Raw genomic sequence first — 26,935 nt, 5'->3', positions numbered from 1 at the left:
TATCTGTTTACAATAATGTCTTATCACTGATTTCATCATTGCTTAGTTAATCTTAAGTTAATTTTAAGCCAGCCCGTAATGCTATGTATATAAGTGGCTTTGGCATGCTGCTCTTACCTGTATTTTTTGTACCTCTGTATGTATGCTAAAATTTATAAATAAATAAAATATAAATAAATAAATAAATAGTCTAGTCTAAATAGTCTAAATAGTCTAAATAGTCTATTAAGGGTGGTCACCGGGCCAAGGCGGATTAATACATGTTTTCTCTGAAACTGGACCAGAGAAAACGTAATGTTTTCCTTCCACCGACTACCACCCCTCGACAGGATATAAACATTGCATGTTTATATCCTGGAGTTTACCTGGAGTTCCGGGGGTCAACGCCCCCGCGGCCCAGTCTGTGACCAGGCCTCCTGGTGGATCAGAGCCTGATCAACCAGGTTATTACTGCTGGCTGCACGCAATCCAACGTACGAGCCACAGCCCGGCTGGTCAGGTACTGACTTTAGGTGCTTGTCCAGCGCCAGCTTGAAGACTGCCAGGGGTCTATTGGTAATCCCCCTTATGTATGCTGGGAGGCAGTTGAACAGTCCCGGGCCCCTGACACTTATTGTATGGTCTCTTAACGTGCTAGTGACACCCCTGCTTTTCATTGGGGGGATGTTGCATCGTCTGCCAAGTCTTTTGCTTTCGTAGTGAGTGATTTTCGTGTGCAAGATCGGTACTAGTCCCTCTAGGATTTTCCAGGTGTATATAATCATGTATCTCTCCCGCCTGCATTCCAGGGAATACAGGTTCAGGAACTTCAAGCGCTTCCAGTAATTGAGGTGTTTTATCTCCGTTATGCGCGCCATGAAGGTTCTCTGTACATTTTCTAGGTCAGCAATTTCACCTGCCTTGAAAGGTGGTGTTAGTGTGCAGCGACCTGAAGAGTGTCATCATGGGCTTGGCATCCCTAGTTTTGAAGGTTCTCATTATCCATCCTGTCATTTTTCTAGCAGCTGCGATTGATACAATGTTATGGTCCTCGAAGGTGAGATCCTCTGACACGATCACTCCCAGGTCTTTGACGTTGGTTTTTCGCTTTATTTTGTGGCCGTAATTTGTTTTGTACTCTGATGAAGTTTTAATTTCCTCGTGTTTACCATATTGGAGTAATTGAAATTTCTCATCATTGAACTTCATATTGTTTTCTTCAGCCCACTGAAAGATTTGGTTGATGTCCGCCTGGAGCCTTGCAGTGTCTGCAATGGAAGACACTGTCATGCAGATTCGGGTGTCATCTGCAAAGGAAGACACGGTGCTGTGGCTGACATCCTTGTCTATGTCAGATATGAGAATGAGAAACAAGATGGGAGCGAGTACTGTGCCTTGTGGAACAGAACTTTTCACCATAGCTGCCTCGGACTTTACTCTGTTGACGACTACTCTCTGTGTTCTGTTAGTGAGGAAATTATAGATCCATCGACCGACTTTTCCTGTTATTCCTTTAGCACGCATTTTGTGCGCTATTACGCCATGGTCACACTTGTCGAAGGCTTTTGCAAAGTCTGTATATATTACATCTGCATTCTTTTTGTCTCCTGTTACATGCTATATAACATGTTTCTTACAAAATTTTGAAGAAAATATCATAGATGGAGTAATGAAAATGTCTATATTAACGTAAAATAAGACAATTAATGTGCTCAAGAGTGAGTCACGAGCATATGAGCAGCCCAGGTGGACACATCTGGTACTGTCAATTTCCAAGCCAATGTACAAAACCCAGGGGAAATTTCACTGAGAAAAGTGCTCAAAATCCGAATTGCACGATTTCCGCACTGGCCTAAAACCAGGGGTCCACTGTAGTAGTATGTCAGTGATGTCAGCTATGGTTTGTATACCTTGTACATGTACTTGTAGTAAATAAAGATAGTATTATTATTTTTTTTTTTTATTATCACACTGGCCGATTCCCACCAAGGCAGGGTGGCCCGAAAAAGAAAAACTTTCACCATCATTCACTCCATCACTGTCTTGCCAGAAGGGTGCTTTACACTACAGTTTTTAAACTGCAACATTAACACCCCTCCTTCAGAGTGCAGGCACTGTACTTCCCATCTCCAGAACTCAAGTCCGACCTGCCGGTTTCCCTGAACCCCTTCATAAATGTTACTTTGCTCACACTTCAACAGCACGTCAAGTATTAAAAACCATTTGTCTCCATTCACTCCTATCAAACCAGCTCATGCATGCCTGCTGGAAGTCCAAGCCCCTCGCACACAAAACCTCCTTTACCCCCTCCCTCCAACCTTTCCTAGGCCGACCCCTACCCCGCCTTCCTTCCACTACAGACTGATACACTCTCGAAGTCACTCTGTTTTGCTCCATTCTCTCTACATGTCCGAACCACCTCAACAACCCTTCTTCAGCCCTCTGGACAACAGTTTTGGTAATCCCACACCTCCTCCTAACTTCCAAACTACGAATTCTCTGCATTATATTCACACCACACATTGCCCTCAGACATGACATCTCCACTGCCTCCAGCCTTCTCCTTGCTGCAACATTCATCACCCATGCTTCACACCCATATAAGAGTGTTGGTAAAACTATACTCTCATACATTCCCCTCTATGCCTCCAAGGACAAAGTTCTTTGCCTCCACAGACTCCTAAGTGCACCACTCACCCTTTTCCCCTCATCAATTCTATGATTCACCTCATCTTTCATAGACCCATCCGCTGACACGTCCACTCCTAAATATCTGAATACATTCACCTCCTCCATACTCTCTCCCTCCAATCTAATATCCAATCTTTCATCACCTAATCTTTCTGTTATCCTCATTACCTTACTCTTTCCTGTATTCACTTTTAATTTTCTTCTTTTGCACACCCTACCAAATTCATCCACCAATCTCTGCAGCTTCTCTTCAGAATCTCCCAAGAGCACAGTGTCATCAGCAAACAGCAACTGTGACAACTCCCACTTTATGTGTGATTCTTTATCTTTTAACTCCACGCTTCTTGCCAAGACCCTTGCATTTACTTCTCTTACAACCCCATCTATAAATATATTAAACAACCACGGTGACATCACACATCCTTGTCTAAGGCCTACTTTTCTGGGAAATAATTTCCCTCTTTCCGACATACTCTAACTTGAGCCTCACTATCCTCGTAAAAACTCTTCACTGCTTTCAGTAACCTACCTCCTACACCATACACCTGCAACATCTGCCACAATGCCCCCCTATCCACCCTGTCATACGCCTTTTCCAAATCCATAAATGCCACAAAGACCTCTTTAGCCTTATCTAAATACTGTTCACTTATATGTTTCACTGCAAACATCTGGTCCACACACCCAACAGACCCCTGGCAGTCTTCAAGCTGGCACTGGACAAGCACCTAAAGTCGGTTCCTGATCAGCCAGGCTGTGGCTCGTACGTTGGTTTGCGTGCAGCCAGCAGCAACAGCCTGGTTGATCAGGCTCTGATCCACCAGGAGGCCTGGTCACAGACCGGGCCGCGGGGGCATTGACCCCCGGAACTCTCTCCAGGTAAACTCCAGGTAAACCCCCTACCTTTCCTAAAGCCTCCTTGTTCATCTGCTATCCTATTCTCCGTCTTACTCTTAATTCTTTCAATAATAACTCTACCATACACTTTACCAGGTATACTCAACAGACTTATCCCCCTATAATTTTTGCACTCTCTTTTATCCCCTTTGCCTTTATACAAAGGAACTATGCATGCTCTCTGCCAATCCCTAGGTACCTTACCCTCTTCCATACATTTATTAAATAATTGCACCAACCACTCCAAAACTATATCCCCACCTGCTTTTAACATTTCTATCTTTATCCCATCAATCCCAGCTGCCTTACCCCCTTTCATTTTACCTACTGCCTCACGAACTTCCTCCACACTCACAACTGGTTCTTCCTCACTCCTACAAGATGTTATTCCTCCTTGCCCTATACACGAAATCACAGCTTCCCTATCTTCATCAACATTTAACAATTCCTCAAAATATTCCCTCCATCTTCCCAATACCTCTAACTCTCCATTTAATAACTCTCCTCTCCTATTTTTAACTGACAAATCCATTTGTTCTCTAGGCTTCCTTAACTTGTTAATCTCACTCCAAAACTTTTTCTTATTTTCAACAAAATTTGTTGATAACATCTCACCCACTCTCTCATTTGCTCTCTTTTTACATTGCTTCACCACTCTCTTAACCTCTCTCTTTTTCTCCATATACTCTTCCCTCCTTGCATCACTTCTACTTTGTAAAAACTTCTCATATGCTAACTTTTTCTCCCTTACTACTCTCTTTACATCATCATTCCACCAATCGCTCCTCTTCCCTCCTGCACCCACTTTCCTGTAACCACAAACTTCTGCTGAACACTCTAACACTACATTTTTAAACCTACCCCATACCTCTTCGACCCCATTGCCTATGCTCTCATTAGCCCATCTATCCTCCAATAGCTGTTTATATCTTACCCTAACTGCCTCCTCTTTTAGTTTATAAACCTTCACTTCTCTCTTCCCTGATGCTTCTATTCTCCTTGTATCCCATCTACCTTTTACTCTCAGTGTAGCTACAACTAGAAAGTGATCTGATAAATCTGTGGCCCCTCTATAAACATGTACATCCTGAAGTCTACTCAACAGTCTTTTATCTACCAATACATAATCCAACAAACTACTGTCATTTCGCCCTACATCATATCTTGTATACTTATTTATCCTCTTTTTCTTAAAATATGTATTACCTATAACTAAACCTTTGTATAGAATGGGGTTTAGTATTATTATTATTATTATTAAATGAACTACAACTCCATCCTGTAGATACAGCTAACAAGATAAATGACTTCTCAACCATAAGATCAAGTCTAGCCAGCAACATTCTAGGCACAAATACCTGAGCGAGTGCTTACGTAGACAGAAATTTCCCAACATCCCTCTATCTTGCACCAACAGAGCCCACTGAAGTCACCCCACGATTCTTAATTCACTAAAAAATAAATCAGGAAATCTAGCTCATGTCCCACTACTAGTGCTCAAGCGAGTGGCTCATATTGTCTCAACCACCATTACATTACTCTTTAGCAACGATTACACCAATACACAAAGGTGGAGACCCAACAAATCTAAACAACTATAGGCCAATATAAAACTTGCCTGTACTATCCAAAATCTTCAAGAAACTAAAGCACAAGAGATTATACTCCTTCATACCTACCTTTATGCTGGAGGCATAACATCACAAAGCATCCTCAACCCTTACCAGTTTGGCTTCAGGAGAAACAAAATCACAAATAACGCAATTATGAAAATGCTAGACCAGCTTGACACAGCACTCAAAAAAAATGAATATCCACTAGGACTCTTTATCGACCTAAGGAAAGCTTTTGACACAGTAGACCACAGCATCCTACTCCACAAACTTGATCATTACAGTATAAGAGGCCATGCACTTACATATATCAAATCTTATCTTATTAACCCTTTCAGGGTTTCGGCCGTACTAGTACGGCTTACGCGCAGGGGTTTTTGACGTACTAGTACGCATAAATTCTAGCGCTGTCAAATCTCACGGGAAAAGGCTGGTAGGCCTAGATGTGAGAGAATGGGTCTGTGTGGTGGGTGTCCGCGGTAGAAAAAAATCTGGGACCCAGTGGTGCATTGTGGGAACGCCATCTTAGTAAACAATGTCCACCATACCTCGCGGTAAGAAGTGCCTCGCTCCTCAGGGAACTGGGACACTTTTGTTCCCCAGTGACAGTTCTAATACAGATGGAAGTGCCAGTGAAGATGAGTTTCAAGGTTTTGGTGAGGTTTTGACGGAAACTAATAACCATAATATCGGTAATAGTGAGGAAAACCCAGACGACCCTCAGCCTTCCACCTCTGGTGCTGGGCCATCTTGTTCACGTTCAGTTGTACCAGACTCAAAGAGGAAACTCCTATTTTCCCAAATCCCAGACTCAGATGTGAGCATTGGTGATGATAGTGATAGTGATTATGAACTACAAGCTCTTGAAAACAGTTCCAGTAGTGATAGTGAAGTGGAATATTCCCCAGTGAAGCGTCAGTATATACGACGATATATGCGCTCTGGTAGTGTGCCATATGCTATTCCAAGGGGAAGGAGTACATCTCGGAGTACATCCCGTGGCTGTACAACAGGAACTGACAGTGAAAATGACGATGATACTGTTGCAGTTGGGATGGAAAATGTGCATGGTGGTGGTAGTGCCGGGCGTGAGGCACCAGCAGTGGCCCATGCTGCCACCCACGCCGCTGCCTCAGCTGATCTACAACAAAGGCCACCATCCCCCACCCACCCACCACACCAGCCTCCACAACCACAACCACCTGTCATTGTCCAGTACCCACCAGCAGACTGCACCTGGGATTGGCAGGAAGCTGTCAATTTTGTTCCAAATCCCCACCAGTTTGATGACAGTCAAAGTGGAATATGGCCATCCTGTACACTTGGGAACAATGCCAGTGAACTGGAATGTTTCGAGTTATTCTTTGACGAACCCCTGATGGAAAGTATTGTCAGGGAAAGAAACAGATACTACGAGTACACCATGGCAAACACAATACTTTCACCAAAATCACATCTACACCAGTGGAAGGAGGCAACTGTGGCTGACATGCATCTTTTCTTTGCCACAATAATGCTTATGCCACATGTGTATAAGCACAAAGTGAAATCATACTGGTCAACAGACCGCCTGATTGCAACCCCAGGTTTCAGTGATATAATGCCAGTGGATCGATTTGTGCTAATGTTACGTATGCTTCACTTCTCAGACAAAACCAGGCCTGACAGAAATGACAGGTTATATAAGATTAGGCATGTGTTTGTGTATCTGAAAGAGAAATTCAATATGTATTTTTATCCCTTCAGGAAGCTTGTAACTGACAAGTCTTTGATTCTGTTCAAAGGAAGACTCTCTTTCAAGTAATACATACCAAGCAAGAGGAAATGCTTTGGTATAAAGTTGTTTGTGTTTTGTGATTGTTACAGTGGTCTGGTATTGGATATTATTGTGTACATTGGAAGTTATACATTGCAAAATACCAGGAAGTTATTGGGCATCTCTGGTGATGTGGTTAGAAGAATGATAGAACCATACCTTGGTAAGAGGCATATATTATATACATATAACTGGTACACAAGCCCCTTACTCAGTGATTTTTTGTGAGTGAACATGACAGATGTGTGTGGCACAGTGTGTGCAAATCGGAAACATATGCCCAAGTTTAACGCTGGCAATCATAGAGGTGAGGTGCAGGCATTTGTTGCCAATGATATCATGGCATTTCGGTGGCATGACAAACAAGATGTCACACTATTGTCATCAGTTCACCCTAATGAAATGGCAGACACTGGCAGGCAGCATAGAGAGAGCAATGAACCCATTCTAAAACCTGCAGCTGTGATTGATTACACCTTCAATATGCATTCAGTGGACAAATGTGACATGCAGATTGGGTTTGCTGATTGTGTTCGCAAGAGTTATAAGTGGTACATAAAACTCTTTTTCCATCTTCTGGACATTTCCATGCTGAATGCTTATAATATGTATAAGATGAGGACCAGAAAGAAACCACCATACGGCAAATTCTGTTTGTCTGTCATCAGACAAATAGTATTCAAGTACCAAGGAACAACACCTGCAATAGACCGCCCACCAAATTTTCAATAACTTCCTTCTCGTTTGAAGCATGGTGATCACTTCCTGGTAAAACTGCCTGCTACTGCTTTCAAGAAAAAGGCTCAGAAGAGGTGTTATGTCTGTGCACATACAAGAAAATGCCCACAACAACGCAGAGACACTCATTTTATGTGTGAGGAGTGTAAAACACCACTGTGCATGACACCATGTTTCAAAGAGTTCCACAGGCTGCAGAACTTCTAGAAACATCCCCTGTGACTGTATATGTGTATATAAAATATAGAAAAATAGTAATAAACAACATTTCATATCGTTTGTTTGTGTAAATATTTTTTTGCAAACAAAACAATGACAACAGTGTTTACGCCCTTATTGTGTAATATTGAAAAAGAAATAACTTACAAAATACTGATCATACTGGTCTCAAAGGCCATAAAATTTACTTGGAAAAAAATAAATTAAAAAATAATAGAAATTAGTACATAAGAAAGTAAATAAAAGAATACCGGGTGACGGCAGTCAGCGATGTTGCCACATGGTGCCCCTTTTTCGTCAACTTCACGCCTCCATATCTCAGTAAGTATTGATGGTAAAAAAATTTTGTTTAGCCTATAATGTTTAGAAAAATAAACTCTATTTTTTCATAAGAAAAAAAATCATTTTTTTTTTTTTTTTGAAATTTGGCCGACCCTGAGAACAAGTCTCTGACAGGGCCTGTTGACCCTGAAAGGGTTACGAGACAGCAATACATTTCTATTAATGACACAACCTCCGCAGCAAGACTTCTGGACACAGTGAAGTGTCCTTTATCTTTCACAAATCAACAACCTTCCAAATGCAACTCAACATTACAGTGGAGCCTCGAATTTTATCATCCCTTTTCTGTATATAAAACTATAGTTATTCCCTATAAAATGTATTTTTTGTTAATATTTCCCATAAGATATAATGTAAATCTAATTAATCCATTCCAGACACCCAAAAAATATTAACAAAAAATATATTTTATGGAGAATAACCATAGTTTTACATACAGAAAAGGGATGATGAAATTCGAGGGTCCACTGTATTATTAATAATCATGGGGGAGCGTTAAACCCATGGGGATCGTACAGCACCTGTGGGAGGGATGGATGGAAGGTACTCAGGCTCAATGCAGGGAACTGGAGCACAGATCCAATTCCCTAGATCAAGAGCCCCTCACCAGCATCAAAGAACCTCCCTTGAGGAGATAATGTAACACAACTACTTAGACCTAGTCTCCTTGCTGACAACATGACTTGTCATTTCCCACCTTAATCTTGCCTCACTCAACACTATTGTTAATGAAAACTTCATAAAAATATCAACCTGGACGACTGCCAATAAACTTACACATAAACATTATGATTAACAATATACAGTGGACCCCCGGTTAACGATATTTTTTCACTCCAGTAGTATGTTCAGGTGCCAGTACTGACCGAATTTATTCCCATAAGGAATATTGTGAAGTAGATTAGTCCATTTCAGACCCCCAAACATACACGTACAAACACACTTACATAAATACACTTACATAATTGGTCGCATTCGGAGGTAATCGTTATGCGGGGGTCCACTGTACTCTAATTGCTAAACATAATGAGAGAAAATTTCTGTGTTTGCAACTCGACAGCAACTTGAAATTCAACAACATGTACCACAAACACCATTGTTCACATTATATACTGTTCACTGATCTACCCCTACCTCACCTATGCTATTTGTCCCTGGGGATCCACAACAGTAAATCACCTTAAGCCAATAATAACTTGACAAAAAGCCACAGTACGAATGATCACAGAGTCTACTGCTAGACAATCCCCCCCCCCCACTCTTCAAAGACCTAAACCTACTCACTACACAATTTTTTCTTGTTTTTTTTTTAACAAGTCGGCTGTCTCCCACCAAGGCAGGGTGACCAAAAAGAAAGAAGATCCCCAAAAAGAAAATACTTTCATCGTCATTCAACACTTTCACCTCACTCACACATAATCACTGTTTTTGCAGAGGAGCTCAGAATACAACAGTTTAGAAGTATATACGTATAAAGATACACAACATATCCCTCCAAAACTGCTAGTATCCCGAGCCCCTCCTTTAGAGTGCAGGCATTGTACTTCCCATTTCCAGGACTCAAGTCCGTCTATAAAAATAACCAATTTCCCTGAATCCCTTCACTAAATATTACCCTGCTCACACTCCAACAGCTCATCAGGTCCCAAATACCATTCGTCTCCATTCACTCCTACTTATTTCCCTGTAAAGTTTACAATATGTGGTTTACATGTTACAAGATTTAAGTTACAAAGATGTTACAAAGATGGCCACTATCGTGCCTAGGCACTTTGGGCAGACTAATACTAATTCTTACATTATTTTGATATAGGTCATATTTGAGCAGTACATTTGAACATATCATTAGGTACTTAAATAGGAATGTTATCAGTTAGGTACATACATAATTAGGTTTAAGACAGTTAGGTAGTCAAATCATTTAATTATTATTTTATTATTTTTATTATCACACTGGCCGATTCCTACCAAGGCAGGGTGGCCCGAAAAAGAAAAACTTTCACCATCATTCACTCCATCACTGTCTTGCCAGAAGGGTGCTTTACACTACAGTTTTTAAAGTGCAACATTAACACCCCTCCTTCAGAGTGCAGGCACTGTACTTCCCATCTCCAGGACTCAAGTCCGGCCTGCCGGTTTCCCTGAATCCCTTCATAAATGTTACTTTGCTCACACTCCAACAGCACGTCAAGTATTAAAAACCATTTGTCTCCATTCACTCCTATCATTTAATATTAGTACAAATGGCAGATTTAGTAATGGGAATCGATTTGTCTTGACATGATACATTATTTCTATTAAAGCCATACTGGAGGAGTATCTTAGACAAACTTTGGATTAATTGTATGTTTACAGTCCTTTGGGTGGGTGTAGGTGGAAATTATGGGGGAATTACAGATAGCGGGCTCTGGTGGCCTGGTGGTTAACGCTCTCGCTTCACACGGTGAGGGCCTGGGTTCGATTCCCAGCCAGAGTAGAAACATTGGACGTGTTTCTTTCCACCTGTTGTCTATGTTCCCCATCAGTAAAATGGGTACCTGGGTGTTAGTCGACTGGTGTGGGTCGCATCCTGGGACACTGACCTAAGGAGGCCTGGTCACAGACCGGGCCGCGGGGGCGTTGACCCCCGGAACTCTCTCCAGATAAACTCCAGATAAACGATAAGTCTATATTGTTTTGGATGTGTTCGTGATACAAAAATGAGAATTGGGTGGTTTTCATTTGATTAGCTGATGGGGTGTGCTGTGGAGATGAGATTTTTTCAACGGTAGTTTTAATAAAGGTGGTTGAGTCTGTGGTTCTAGAGTTTTCAGGCAGGGAGTTCCAGATTCTAGGCACTTTTATGTACATCCAGTTTTTGTATAGGTTTAGCCAGACACGGGGAATGTCATAGAGATTTTTGTGTCTGGTGTCATGTCTATGAGTCCTGCTGCAACTATCAAGAAATTGTTTTAGTTCCGGGTTAAAATTAGAGTTTATGGTTCTGTAAATGTAGACTGCACAATAGTAGGTGTGACTGTTCTGTACGGTGAGTAGGTTCAGGTCTTTGAAGAGTGAGGGTGTATGATGTCTTGCACTGGATTGCGTGATAATTCTCACTGCGGCTTCCTGTTGGGTTATTCTCGGCTTTAGGTGAGTTGCTGCTGTTGATCCCCAGGCACAAATAGCATACGTGAGGTAGGGATAGATGAGTGAATAGTATAGTGTGAGCAGGGCCGATTGTGGCAAGTAGTAACGTATCTTGGAGAGGATCCCAACTGTTTTGGATACTTTTTTGTTATTTGTTGGATATGGGTGTTGAATTTCAGGTTGCTGTCAAGGTGCAGACTCAGGAATTTGCCATCATTATGTCTAGCAATAGGAGAGCTGTCAATCATTATGTTCAGCTGGGCAGCGTCTGCTCTGCTCTCAAACAGAATGTAGAAAGACATGGTCTGAGCTTGCTACCATCTGCAGCTCATAAGACTGCCATCCCCACGAGCCCCTTTGAGGCGGGGTAGATGGCAGACCAGAGATCTAGCTTCTTCCTACGAGCCCCGTGAGGGCGGGGAATGTGGCTAGGCCTGGGGACACTTGGTCCCAAAGATGAGGAGGTACTTGTACCTCCTCCCATGGGAGACTTAAGTCTCGAGACACTCCCCAGATAGGGAGCCAAGGCCGGGTCACCACTACTTGGAAAAGACCCGGGCCGGGAGAATACCGGCGAATAAAAAAAAAAAAAAAAAAAAAAAAAAAAAAAAAAAAAAAAAAAGAATGTAGAAGGTTTTGTCAGTATTAAGTGTAAGTTCATTAGCAGTCATCCAGGTCAATATTTTTACTAGTTGTGATGAATGGTTTAGAAAACCGACAAGTTGAAGAATTGAGACACTTATGCAACACATGGGAATCTTTATTGAAGAAACGTTTCGCCACACAGTGGCTTCATCAGTCCAATACAAAGTAGAAATGGGTAAGGAGAGGAGAAGTTTGAGGTAATCAGTCCCTCAACCTGGAATCGATGTGTTCAATTCCAGGTTGAGGGACTGATTCCCATGTGTTGCATAAGTCATTTTTACTAGTTCCTCATTAACAATAATGTTAAGTGAGGCAAGATTAGAGTGGGAGATGACATATGTTGTATCATCAGCAAAGAGAATAGGCTTAAGGTGTTGTGAAACTAGGTAGATCATTGATGTATAAGAGGAAGAGCAAGGGACCAAGGACACTTCCCTGTGGTACTCTAGTATCTAGTGGTCTTATTGATGAGGTTGTGTCCTTAACCCCTTGACTGTCGCAACCCCCAATCCTGAGGTGTCTCCTGGTGTCGCAAAATTTAAAAAAAAAAAAAATTATTCTTATGAAATGATAGAGAATCTTTTCCCAATTATAATGACACCAAAAGATCGAAATTTGATGGAAAACTGATGGAATTACGCTCTCGCGAAGTTAGCGACCTCGGCGATATGAATGTACAGTATATATACATTTAGACCGTTTAAGGGTTAAAGGCAGATCACAATGTAAGTAACATAATTTTTCAACTGTGTTCACTATTCTTTAAAAAATGAGGAAAATGTGATTTTAGTGTTCTATGATGCCTAGCAGTATTTATATTCCTTCCCGAGTTATTTATGCTAGTTTTACATTGTTTGACATTTTATGGCATTTTAAGGCATTATATCTGGTTTACATCAAAAAATAGGTTATATCATGGTTCTTGGAACCAATTAACCCCTTCAGGGTCCAAGGCCAAAATCTGAAGTGGTGCTCCAGTGTCCAAGAAATTTTGAAAAAAAAAAAAATTATTTTTTCTTACAGAATTAAAGAGCATATTTTTGTGAAGGTAATAAGACAAAAAAAAAAAATTTCTGATCAGTACTTACCGAGATACAGCGCCAAGAAGTTTGTCCAAAATGATGTGGTGGCGGCAACATCGACGATTTCCACATACGCGCATTACATTATTTAGCGGTTTTTGTAGTTTTTTCTTTTCTTTTTTAATTTTTTTCTATTCCTACTAACATTTGGGGCCTGAGAGACCAATATTGTATATAATGTATATATATAAACTCACTGTATTGAACATAATAACCGCACTAAAGTTATTATCATATTATTGTTTACCACTGTTGTTTATTACAATAAACATGCACAAATATTGTATAATACTAATGTTCTATCATATATTTACATATTTACAATCACTGGACATGGTTTTAGAACTGCTGGAGCTTGTGGAACTCCTTGAAACAAGGCACCATGCACAGAGGCACCTTACATTCCTCACACATAAACCGAGTGTCTTTGCATCTTTGTTGCCGTCGTTTTGTTTGTGCACAGACAATGCATCTCTTCTGAGCAAATTTCTTCTGAGTTAAGGAAGCTGTATTATGAAATGATCACCTTCCCTCCTCAAACGCTTGGGTATATCCTGAGTAATTCGAGGACCTTGTTGTATAGCAGGTGTTGTTACCTGGTACTTCATTATGAGTTGTCTGACAACAGACAAACAAAATTCACCATACGGTGGTCTGTTGCCAGTCTTTATTTGGTACATATTATATGCATTGAGCATTGAAATGTCCATGAGATGGGAGAAAAGTTTCATGTACCACTTGTAACTCTTACGAACACAATCAACAAAACCAATCTGCATGTCACACTTGTCAACCAAGCGCATGTTTTGTGTATAATCAATCACTGTCACTGGTTTTCGAATACGTTCATTAGTCACTCGATCAACTTTGCCACTGTCTTACATTTCATTACGGTGAATGGTTGTCAACAATGTGACATCTCGATTGTCATGCCACCATAATGCCATGATGTCATTGGCAGTAAACACCTGCACGTCATCACCACAAGCACCTGCGTTGAGCCTGGGCATATGTTTACGATTAGAACGCACTGTGCCACACACATCTGTCTTGCTCACTCGCATGAAATCACTGAGTAATGGGCTTGTGTACCAGTTATTGGTATATAATGTATGCCCCTTACCAAGATAAGGTGCCATCATGTTTCTCACTACATCACCTGAGATACCCAATAACATCTTGGTATCTTTCAATGTTTTACTTCCTGTTTATACAACAATATCCAACACCAGGCCACTGTCACAGTCACAGAGTACAAACAGTTTTATACCAAAGCGGTTCCTCTTGCTCGGTATATACTGCTTGAATGACAGTCTACCTTTGAACAAAATCAAAGACGCGTCAATTACAAGATTCTTGAATGGATAAAAGTACATGTTGAACTTTTGTTTCAGATACATAAAAACTTTTCTTATCTTGTATAACCTGTCATTTCTGTCAGGCCTGGTTTTGTCAGAGAAGTGCAACATACATAACAGTAAGATAAACCTGTTCACTGGGATGATTTCACTGAAGACCGGGGTAGAAATTAGCGGATCTGTGGACCAGTATGCTTTTATATTATGCTTATAGACATGAGGCATAAGCATTATTGTTGCAAAAAGCAAATACATTTCTGCAACAGTCGTCTCTTTCCACCGGTGTAGTCTTGACTGTGGTAATATGATCGTATTTGCCATGGTGTACTCAAAATACTTGTTACTTTCCCTGACAATAGTTTCCATCAATGGCTGGTCAAAGAATAATTCAAAGAATTCCAGTTCATTGGCCGTGGTTCCAAGGGGACAAGTAGGTAGAATTCCACTTTGAGAGTCATCAAAGTGGTGGGGCTTGGGAACAAAATTGGGATTTTGCTCCCAATCCCAGATATGGTTTGCTGGTGGATACTGGACATCATAGGCTGGTTGTGCGGGTGGTCGTGGTTGTGGTGGGCTGGTGGCTGACGCTCCGCTTTGTCCTTGAACTGACGAGTCAGCAGCGTGGGTCCCAGCCTGGGCTGGTGAGTCACGCATGGCGGTGCCACTACCATCACCACTACCACTATCTACTGATGCCTGTGGTCTATCCATGCCAAGCGTAGCCACATCATCCTCACTATCACTATCTAAATCTGGTGTAGGGCCACAGGATGTACTCCGGGATGTACTCCGTCCCCTGGGCACAGCATAGGGTACACTACCCGAGCGCATGCGGCGGCGTACATACCGACGCTTCACTGGTGAATATGATTCCTCACTATCACTACTCGAATGATCGTCAAGCGCAATAAAATCACAATCCACGTCACTATCATCATCATTACTGAAGTCAGAGGCCTGGCCACGCGAAAATATTAGTTTTCTCTTGCGTTGAGGCACAACCGACCGTGAGTCACGAGTGCCCACACCAGAGGTAGAAGGTTGAGGATCGTCAGGGTTTTCTGCACTATTATCGATATCCTGGTCATTCCTTTCGGTCACTAACTGATCAAAGCCATAGAATTCGTCTTCATTTCCACTTCCATCAGTGTCAGAATTATCAGATAGGAAGAGGAGAGTCCCAATTTTCCGGGGAGTGAGAGCTGACTTGCGACGAGGCATGGTGAACAAGGGTAATTGAGCTGGCATTCCCACAATGCTATGCAGGCGCCTAGATTTTTTGTTTATGGTGCACACCCACCACGCAGACCCGTTCTCTCACATGTAGGCCTATGAGCGCTTTCGCGCTAAATTTGACAGCGCTAGAATTTTGGCGTAGATCTACAGTTTGGACACTCAACATGAAGCCGTAGATGTACGGGACGGACCCTGAAAGGGTTAATGACATAGGGTGGGATATAACTGTACAATGTACATAAAAGAGCCCAAAATCGGGAACTCTCTGCTGGAAATCTCCAGAACCACCATCTCGGTCAGCATCTTCAAAGCTATTGTTAAAACACCTTCTCTCCCTAACATATCCCAGCATCAGCTAAGTATGTGAAAATTACATTTCCTCCAGATGCAATCACCCTACATACTAGTACTCTGGATATAGTCATGCTACATACTAGTAAACTGGATACAGTCAATCTACATACTAGTACACCAGATACAAGCACCCTACTTACTAGTACTCCAGACACAATCACCCTATACTATATTAGTACTCCAGATACTTACATACTAGTAATCTGGATACAGTCACCCTACATACTAATACTCTGGATACACAGTCACCCTACATACTAGTACACTAGATACAAGCACCCTACATACTAGTACTCCAGATACAGTCACCCTATACATTAGTACTCTGGATACCCTACATACTAGTACTCTGGATACACAATACATTTAACAAATCATAAAAATATTTTACCTTAAATCCTGAGCGTTGGTGCATGTCAATGAATGTGACTCTACTTGGCTGAGCTAGCTTGTACCCATGCTTGGAAACCATCTCCGACAGTGCACGACTGGCAGATGCATCTCCATATTTAATACCATGGAGGTGATTGCGCAATTTAAAGTTGTGGAACCAGCCGGAACTGAACAAGCAATCTTTTTTGGGTCTTCCTGCCTCCTCGCACACTGTCTTGTATAACTCTAAGGCTTTTTCCCTTACTGTGATGAAAGTAAGTTGTGTCCCTAACTTGGTTTTCTCCTCAATCCAGTCAATTAATAACTTTTCTGTCTTGTTTAGCTGCTCTGATCGATGTGTCATTCTTTTCAGGAGGGCACAACGAGGGTTGCTCACTAAACAAGTTCGTATCTCATCTTCTCTTTTTTTAATTGTACGAATCGATGCTTCGTTCAGACCATGGGCTCGTGCCATGTCCACCACACGTGCTCCTCTTTTAAGATTATCTAATATTTCAATTTTTTGCATAATGCCAATACTCTCACGCTTAAACTTCTTCTTGACACTTGCAGCATCACTCACATTCATCTTGGATTTCATGTTAGCATCCAGAAACATGACAAGCTGATGAAATAAAAAAAAAAATATTAATACATAACTAAGGTATGGGCCACATACGCACAGAGAACTGACAGACACCTGGCCCATAGGCTGGCCATCAAGCAAAGGCCAAACTTCAAATGGCGTGCCACATTTTCCTCTAAATTTAAATATAAAATAAAATAAACATTATACATAAAGGAGTAACAGTAGAGGCATACTTCGCTTTAAGGTACTTCCCAAAATGCCTAGACATGCTAGTAGATTTCTTATAAAAATAAATAAAATGAAATTTTATTTCTTTGCCATTATCATGCCAAGGCATTTTGGGCAGACTTAACATAATACAGTGGACCCTCGACCAACGATGGCATCGATTAATGATAAATCCTACTAGCGATACATTTTAACGCAAAAATTTTGCCTCGACTAGCGCTAAAAAACTCGACCAACACTATTCGTTCCGTCTGAGACACGTCCACTTCTGGCCAGTGTTTACAAGCCAGCCAGCCACCGCGGTCCCATCCAAACATACAATCGGAACATTTCATATTATCACAGCCTTTTTAGTGATTGCACCTGTAAAATAAGTCACCATGGGCCCCAAGAAAGCTTCTAGTGCCAACCCTACAGCAAAAAGGGTGAGAATTGCTATGGATATGAAGAAAGAGATCATTGCTAAGTATGAAAGTGGAGTGCGTGTCTCCGAGCTGGCCAGGTTGTACACAAAACCCCAATTAACCATCAGCACTATTGTGGGCAAGAAAACGGCAATCAAGGAAGCTGTTCTTGCCAAAGGTGCAACTATGTTTTCGAAACTGAGATCGCAAGTACTCGAAGATGTTGAGAGACTGTTATTGGTGTGGATAAACGAAAAACAGATAGCAGGAGATAGCATCTCTCAAGCGATCACATGTGAAAAGGCTAGGAAGTTGCATGACGATTTAATTAAAAAAATGCCAGCAACTAGTGGTGATGTGAGTGAATTTAAGGCCAGCAAAGGTTGGTTTGAGAGATTTAAAGGGAAGGGAAGTAACCCCGGAAAAGGACTTGCCACCTCAAGTCCTAGTGGAAGGGGATTCCCCTTCTAAACACTAAGACCATCAACACTCTCCCCTCCTCCCATCCCATCAATCATCACCAGATCTTCAATAAAGGTAAGTGTCATGTAACTGTGCATGTCTTCTTCAGTTTGTGTGTATTAAAATTAATATTTCATGTGGTAAAAACAATTTTTTTTTCATACTTTGGGGTGTCCTACACGGATTAATTTGATTTCCATTATTTCTTATGGGGAAAATTAACTTGACTAACGATAATTTTGACTAGCGATGAGCTCTCAGGAATGGATTAATAGCGTTAGTCGAGGGTCCACTGTACTTACAGACTAGTACTTAACTCTAGACAGGTGAAGAGTGGTAGAATACAAATATTCAATATTTTACTCTATTGTTAACATGAGGTAGTACAATTAATGATACAAACATACATTTTTAAGTTTGTAATAATGACTTGTAATAGTTAAGGGTTAGAGTTTAGCATAGTGTAGGTATGGTTGTTAATGAGAGATGAGATTATTTTTGAGTACAGTAGTCCCCCAAAATTAACAGGGGTTATGTTCCAAGACCAAATGCGAATTTGGAAAAAACCACGAATTCTGAACGCGGTTAAAAAAATGCTTATAAATGATTACTTTTACGGTTTAAACCCAAAATATGCCCTCAAAACACTTTAATTTCAAACTCAGCTTCATACATCACCCTTAAAAAAAAAAAGTAATGATAAACCTGTATACAATACTGTACTGCTATATCTCCTGCAGTGCTAGAATGTAAAATACCGATGTTACCCCCATATGTGCTGTAATTCATACAAGCCCATTTTCTTTGGTATATGTACAGTAAATGTATGGTAACAAATTAATTTAGAAAAAGTAAAGTTAAATGTATGGGTACTCACCAATAAGGAACGATAACAATTGAAGGTACAGTGGACCCCCGGTATACGATATTAATCCGTTCCTGAGAGCTCATCATATGCCAAAAATTATCAGAAGGCGAATTAATTTTCCCCATAAGAAATAATGGAAATCAAATTAATCCGTGCAAGACACCCAAAAGTATGAAAAAAAAAATTTACCACATGAAATATTAAGTTTAATGCACACAAACTGAAGAAGGTATGCACAGTTTGTAGTACTCTACTAACAATAGAATACATGACACTTACCTTTAATGAAGATCTGGTGATGATTGATGGGATGGGAGGAGGGGAGAGTGTCGAACTTATTGTTTAGAAGGGGAATCCCCCTCCATTAGGAGTTGAGATAGTAAGTCCTTTTCCGGGGTTACTTCCCTTCTTTTAATGCCACTAGGACCAGCTTGAGAGTCACTGGACCTCTGTTGCACAACATATCTGTCCATAGAGGTCTGTACCTCCCGTTCCTTTAAGATTTGTCTAAAATGGGCCATAACATTGTCATTATAATAGTCACCAGCACAGCTTGCAATAGATGTGTTAGGGTGATTTTCATCCATAAAGGTTTGCAGTTCAACCCACTTTGCACACATTTCCTTAATTTTTTAATTAAGCACAATGGATTTTACAACTGGCATAGGCTTCTCAGGGTTAGCCCCAAACCCTTCAAAATTTTTCTTAATTTCCATACTAATTCTCACCCTTTTTACCACAGGGTTGGCACTAGAAGCTTTCTTGGGGCCCATGGTGACTTATTTTGCAGAAACAAGCACCAAAAACACCGATAATACGGAATGTACCGAATGTATACTTCGATGCGAGCACACTGGCTGGCTTGTAAACACTGGCACACACGGGGCAGTTCAGGCCACATGTGAACGCATCTCGGACGAATTGCGTGTAGCGGGTTTTTTAACGAATGGCAAGGCAAAATTTTTGCGATAAAATGTATCGAATACCGGATTTAATGTATACCGATGCCATCGAATGCCTGGGATCCACTGTATACAGTATTATATTTAACATACTATATGAAAATTTTGCTGAATTTACATTAATATTTATGTTATAAAATTATTAAATTATATCTTTCTTAATGTTTAGTATTAAAATGCATAAAAAATTATATATTGGCATGAAAAAAGCCAAAAAAAATTCCACAAATTTGTGGGGATTTCTGCAAAAATTATTAGTTAGGTAAGGAAAACTCCACAAATTACTGAAGCTGCAAATTCAGAACCACGAATTCGCAGGGATCCACTGTATAGTCCTAAATTAATTTGTGGGTATGGGACCTTTTGTTGTTTCAGGCAAACAGTTCCAGATCTTCGGGCCCTTTATGTGCATTGCATTCTTGCATAGTGTGAGACGGACACGAGGGATGTCAATAAGTGTTTTGTGCCTCGTGTTATGCCTGTGTGTTCTGTTGAAGGTGTCTAGAAGTTTGAGTGGAGGGTTGATATTGGAGTTTAATGTTCTGTATATATAGTAGGCACAGTAATAAGTGTGTATATTTTGTATGTTAAGTAAGTTCAAGGTTTTGAAGACTCGTGGTGTGTTGTCTGGCACAGGAGTTTGTGATCATCTGCACCGCCGCTTTTTGTTGGGTTATTAAAGGTTTAAGGTGATTAGCCATGGTAGATCCCCAAGCACAAATACCATAGGTGAGGTAAGGGTATATGAGAGAGTGATATAAAGTTTCGGAATAAAGTTGCCTAACTGTTGCCTATGTGTCTTACCTACCAACCTGTCGGTATTGTATACCATTTTTTATATTCATCTTGTCAGACACTGCAACACATGGCCTCTTGGTACAGAAAACGCCTTAGACAACCCTTTCAAGTGAGAACTGTTGGATCTGAGAGGGACCTGACCTCTCAGTGGCTACATTCTCACTACTACTACTACTCTGCACCTCTCCTTCCGACAGTATGTAAGTCTCCGCACTGTCGCTTGATCTTCAGATAGTTCCTGACTATGGAACTGAACTTCTCCAGGCCGAGGGACTGACAACCTCAAATTCTACGACTACAAGGGTGATGGACTGATTACATCGTCTTCACATCTCTACTATTCCTGCCTACTTTCTGTATTCGACTAAAGAAGCCTACTGTGTAGGCGAAACGTTTCGGAATAAAGTTGCCTAACTGTTGCATATGTGTCTTACCTACCAACCTGTCGGTATTGTATACCATTTTTGATGTTCACATGTACTTGTATACTTGTACATGTACTGGTATACCTTGTACTTGTATACTTGAACATGTACTGGTATACCTTGTACAGTGGACCCCCGGTTAACGAACTTTTTTCATTCCAGTAGTATGTTCAGGTGCCAGTACTGACCGAATTTTTTCCCATAAGCAATATTGTGAAGTAGATTAGTCCATTTCAGACCCCCAAACATACACGTAGAAACGCACTTACATAAATACACTTACATAATTGGTCGCATTTGGAGGTGATCGTTAAGCGGGGGTCCACTGTACTTGTATACTTGTACATGTACTGGTATACCTTGTACATGTGCTGGTATACCTTGTACATGTGCTGGTATACCTTGTACATGTACTTGTATACCTTGTACATGTACTGGTATACCTTGTACATGTACTTGTATACCTTGTACATGTACTGGTATACCTTGTACATGTACTCGTATACCTTGTACATGTACTTGTATACCTTGTACATGTACTTGTATACCTTGTACATGTACTGGTATACCTTGTACATGTACTGGTATACCTTGTACATGTACTGGTATTCCTTGTACATGTACTGGTATACCTTGTACATGTACTTGTATACCTTGTACATGTACTGGTATACCTTGTACATGTACTGGTATACCTTGTACATGTACTTGTATACCTTGTACATGTACTTGTATACCTTGTACATGTACTGGTATACCTTGTACATGTACTTGTATACCTTGTACATGTACTTGTATACCTTGTACATGTACTGGTATACCTTGTACATGTACTCGTATACCTTGTACATGTACTTGTGTACCTTGTACATGTACTTGTATACCTTGTACATGTACTGGTATACCTTGTACATGTACTGGTATACCTTGTACATGTACTGGTATTCCTTGTACATGTACTTGTATACCTTGTACATGTACTTGTATACCTTGTACATGTACTGGTATACCTTGTACATGTACTGGTATACCTTGTACATGTACTGGTATTCCTTGTACATGTACTTGTATACCTTGTACATGTACTTGTATACCTTGTACATGTACTGGTATACCTTGTACATGTACTGGTATACCTTGTACATGTACTGGTATTCCTTGTACATGTACTGGTATACCTTGTACATGTACTTGTATACCTTGTACATGTACTGGTATACCTTGTACATGTACTGGTATACCTTGTACATGTACTTGTATACCTTGTACATGTACTTGTATACCTTGTACATGTACTGGTATACCTTGTACATGTACTGGTATACCTTGTACATGTACTGGTATACCTTGTACATGTACTTGTATACCTTGTACATGTACTTGTATACCTCGTACATGTACTGGTATACCTTGTACATGTACTGGTATACCTTGTACATGTACTGGTATACCTTGTACATGTACTGGTATACCTTGTACATGTACTGGTATACCTTGTACATGTACTGGTATACCTTGTACATGTACTGGTATACCTTGTACATGTACTGGTATACCTTGTACATGTACTTGTATACCTTGTACATGTACTGGTATACCTTGTACATGTACTGGTATACCTTGTACATGTACTGGTATACCTTGTACATGTACTGGTATACCTTGTACATGTACTGGTATACCTTGTACATGTACTGGTATACCTTGTACATGTACTGGTATACCTTGTACATGTACTGGTATACCTTGTACATGTACTTGTATACCTTGTACATGTACTGGTATACCTTGTACATGTACTTGTATACCTTGTACATGTACTGGTATACCTTGTACATGTACTGGTATACCTTGTACATGTACTGGTATACCTTGTACATGTACTGGTATACCTTGTACATGTACTGGTATACCTTGTACATGTACTGGTATACCTTGTACATGTACTGGTATACCTTGTACATGTACTTGTATACCTTGTACATGTACTTGTATACCTTGTACATGTACTGGTATACCTTGTACATGTACTGGTATACCTTGTACATGTACTGGTATACCTTGTACATGTACTGGTATACCTTGTACATGTACTGGTATACCTTGTACATGTACTGGTATACCTTGTACATGTACTGGTATACCTTGTACATGTACTGGTATACCTTGTACATGTACTGGTATACCTTGTACATGTACTGGTATACCTTGTACATGTACTGGTATACCTTGTACATGTACTGGTATACCTTGTACATGTACTGGTATACCTTGTACATGTACTGGTATACCTTGTACATGTACTGGTATACCTTGTACATGTACTGGTATACCTTGTACATGTGCTTGTAGTAAATATATTATTATTATTATTATTATTATTATTATTATTATTATTATTATTATTATTATTATTACTGCAGCAGAAGCATGGATGATGCTCACATGATGCGATATTTGGCCTCCTACCCTTCATCCAAGGAAGTGGAGGGTACTTCACGCTCCTTGGATCAAGAGTTCTTCACCAGCACCTAAAAATAACCCACCAGAGGTACACTAGAGAAGTATTACTTAAATAACCTTCACCTTTTTAACCTGATCTCTAACGTGTCGTTTTCTTGTTGTTGTTGGGGGTTATAAAGGCCAATGACGGCTTCATCTCCAGTCTTAATAATGATAAATATTATCTCTATTTACTACCAGCCTAGCCAGCCCCATCATTATATGATTAGTTTTGCTGATGACATAATGATTCACACTACCGGATTCTCCAACACCCAAAACATTCTTAATCATGTTTTAGCCTCGTGTCAGGACCTGGGGTTAATAATCTCAGGGGATAAAACAAAGATACTCAACAGGCGTTCTCCTCGTCAGAGAGGCACAGTTCGTCAGATCCAGTTGCATGATGGGTCTCTTCTAGAATATGTAAGCAGATACAGGTATCTAGGCTTTGAGGTTCCACTACTTGGACCTGTTGTAACGAGACTTTGTCGCCAATACAAAGAAAGGCTGAGAGCACTTAGAGTTGTGGCAGGTTTTCATCCCAGGTATGGTGCTAATGTTAAAATTGTGAAAATGATGTATCTTGCTTATATTAGATCATTGGTTGATTATGCAGCGCCACTACTTGCACTCGTGTCTGACTGGAAGCTTGGAGGGCTGGAAAAACTGCAAAACGAAGCAATGAGGATCATCCTAGGATGCCCTCGTACTGCCAAAGTTTTAAATATGCGGAAAAAACTTAATATTCCAAGCATTAGAGATCGTGTTACTGAAAGAAATATCCTTATTGGGGTCAATATGCTTAGGCTAGCCCATTCAAACCCCTGCACAGAAGCCCTCCAAACTTTCCTCAGCACTGGTGAACATCCTTCCAGATGGATCGAAAAAACTGGAACCGACCTCCGCATGAACCAGCTACATGATCTATATCAAGTTGGACAACAGAGACATTTCCCTGCTCCATGGGATATTACCCCATTCCAAACTACCATTCCTCCATTTCCCCCCAAAACTCTTCTTAAATCACAACCAAAGCTTCGTCTTGAAGCCAAACATGTTGCCTTAAGCTGTATTGATAACTTAGTCACACAGAACAATCTTTCACAAATTATTTACGTCGATGGTTCTGTTCACCAGTCCACTGGTGCAGCTGGTAGTGCTGCTGTTGTCACACAGAGTGATGGCTCTCATAAAGAAATTGGAGCACGCATCAATAACTGGGCCTCTACCCTTCAAACAGAACTGTTTGCCATACTCCTTGCACTCAAATGTGTCCATGTATCTAAGGTTGACACTTTAATTGTAACTGATTCTCTGTCATCCATAAATGCTCTCAACTCATTAAGTATAAATTGTGGCATGCTTGTGTCAGAAGCCAGACATAGATATGGTAAGATTGTGGACAGTGGAGTCAGAGTGCACATGCTGTGGATTCCATCTCACACTGGTCTTCAGATGCATGATAGAACTGATAAATTGGCTAAGCTGTATGCTTTCAAAGAGGGGGTAGATTACAATCTTGGGTTGTCATTTAGCAGTTTGAGAACAATAATACGAAAAGAACTTCAAATGAACTTTATTGACTTAAGACTTAGGGAGATTGACACAAGTCAGTCCATCTATCATCATTCCATCATTCAGGAGGAGCCACATGTCTATGGTGCATCCAACAAAATAAGCAGACTCTTGGATGTCACTACTGCCCGGCTCCGGCTGGGTTACAAGTATCTTTGGCAGGTTAAATCACCACCACCAGATGTAGACCAAACGAAATGTAAACTTTGCCAGATGGACTATTGTCACACATTGCGTCATTATGTACTGGAGTGTGATAAAATTAATGAATTTAGAAACAACTCACTCAGAAGTGTTCAAGAAATGGCTAAGTATTTTATCCACAGTGGTATATTGCAGACCATTCTGGAGAAATACCCTGACTTTGCTAGCTGTAAATAAAGCATTACCACATGTGTGCATGTGTGCATGTGTGTGTGTGTGTGTGTGTGTGTGTGTGTGTGTGTGTGTGTGTGTGTGTGTGTGTGTGTGTGCGTGCGTGTGTGTGGGTGTGTGTGAGGGTGTGTGTGCGGGTGTGTGTGAGGGTGTGTGTGTGTGCGTGTGTGTGTGTGTGTGTGTGTGTGTGCGTGTGTGGGTGTGTGTGTGCGTGTGTGGGTGTGTGGGTGTGTGTGTGTGTGTGGGTGTGTGTGTGTGGGTGTGTGTGAGGGTGTGTGTGTGGGTGTGTGTGAGGGTGTGTGTGTGTGGGTGTTGGTGTACTCACCTATTTGTACTCACCTATTTGTGGTTGCAGGGGTCGAGTCACAGCTCCTGGCCCCGCCTCTTCGCTGATTGCTACTAGGTCCTCTCTCTCCCTGCCCCATGAGCTCTATCATACCTCGCCTTAAAACTATGTATGGTTCCTGCCTCCACCACATCACTTTCTAGGCTATTCCATGGCCTGACTACTCTATGACTGAAGAAATACTTCCTAACATCCCTTTGATTCATCTGAGTCTTCAACTTCCAATTGTGACCTCTTGTGTCTGTGTCCCATCTCTGGAACATCCCGTCTTTGTCCACCTCGTCTATTCCGCGCAGTATTTTATATGTCGTTATCATGTCTCCCCTGACCCTCCTGGCCTCCAGTGTCGTCAGGCCGATTTCCCTCAACCTTTCTTCATAGGACAATCCCCGTAGCTCTGGGACTAGTCTTGTTGCAAACCTTTGCACTTTCTCTAATTTCTTGACGTGCTTGACTAGGTGTGGATTCCAAACTGGTGCTGCATACTCCAGTATGGGCCTGACGTAGATGGTGTACAGAGTCTTAAACGAATCCTTACTGAGGTATCGGAACGCTATCCGTAGGTTTGCCAGGCGCCCGTATGCTGCAGCAGTTATCTGATTGATGTGCGCCTCAGGAGATATGCTCGGTGTTATACTCACCCCCAGATCTTTTTCCTTTAGTGAGGTTTGCAGTCTTTGGCCATCTAAACTATATTGTGTCTGCGGTCTTCTTTGCCCTTCCCCAATCTTCATGACTTTGCATTTGGCAGGGTTAAATTCTAGGAGCCAGTTGCTGGACCAGGCTTGTAGCCTGTCCAGATCTCTTTGTAGTCCTGCCTGATCCTCGTCCGATTCGATTCTTCTCATTAACTTCACATCGTCTGCAAACAAGGACACTTCTGAGTCTATCCCTTCCGTTATGTCGTTCACGTATACCAAGAACAGC

The 26,935-nt window shown here is 41.0% G+C and overlaps 1 protein-coding gene across 1 annotated transcript in view; it reads right to left on the bottom strand.

Annotated features, from left to right (window-relative positions):
* The window catches only part of LOC128697253 (tigger transposable element-derived protein 1), a 93,222-nt gene extending 69,403 nt beyond the window's left edge, over positions 1 to 23,819 (bottom strand). Inside the window, exons 1-2 of the mRNA XM_070104181.1 lie at positions 23,803 to 23,819; positions 16,491 to 17,096 (exon numbers count right to left, since the gene is read on the bottom strand). Coding sequence (XP_069960282.1) covers positions 16,491 to 17,090 — 600 coding nt within the window. The 5' untranslated portion in view covers positions 17,091 to 17,096; positions 23,803 to 23,819. The remainder of the gene's footprint in view (positions 1 to 16,490; positions 17,097 to 23,802) is intronic.
* Positions 23,820 to 26,935: the final 3,116 nt, after the last annotated feature.

This window comes from Cherax quadricarinatus, chromosome 89 (assembly GCF_038502225.1).
Source record: "Cherax quadricarinatus isolate ZL_2023a chromosome 89, ASM3850222v1, whole genome shotgun sequence".
Lineage (NCBI taxonomy): Eukaryota > Metazoa > Arthropoda > Malacostraca > Decapoda > Parastacidae > Cherax > Cherax quadricarinatus.
The sequence above is the reverse complement of the archived record's forward strand: the minus strand, read 5'-3'. Positions and strand labels throughout refer to the sequence as shown.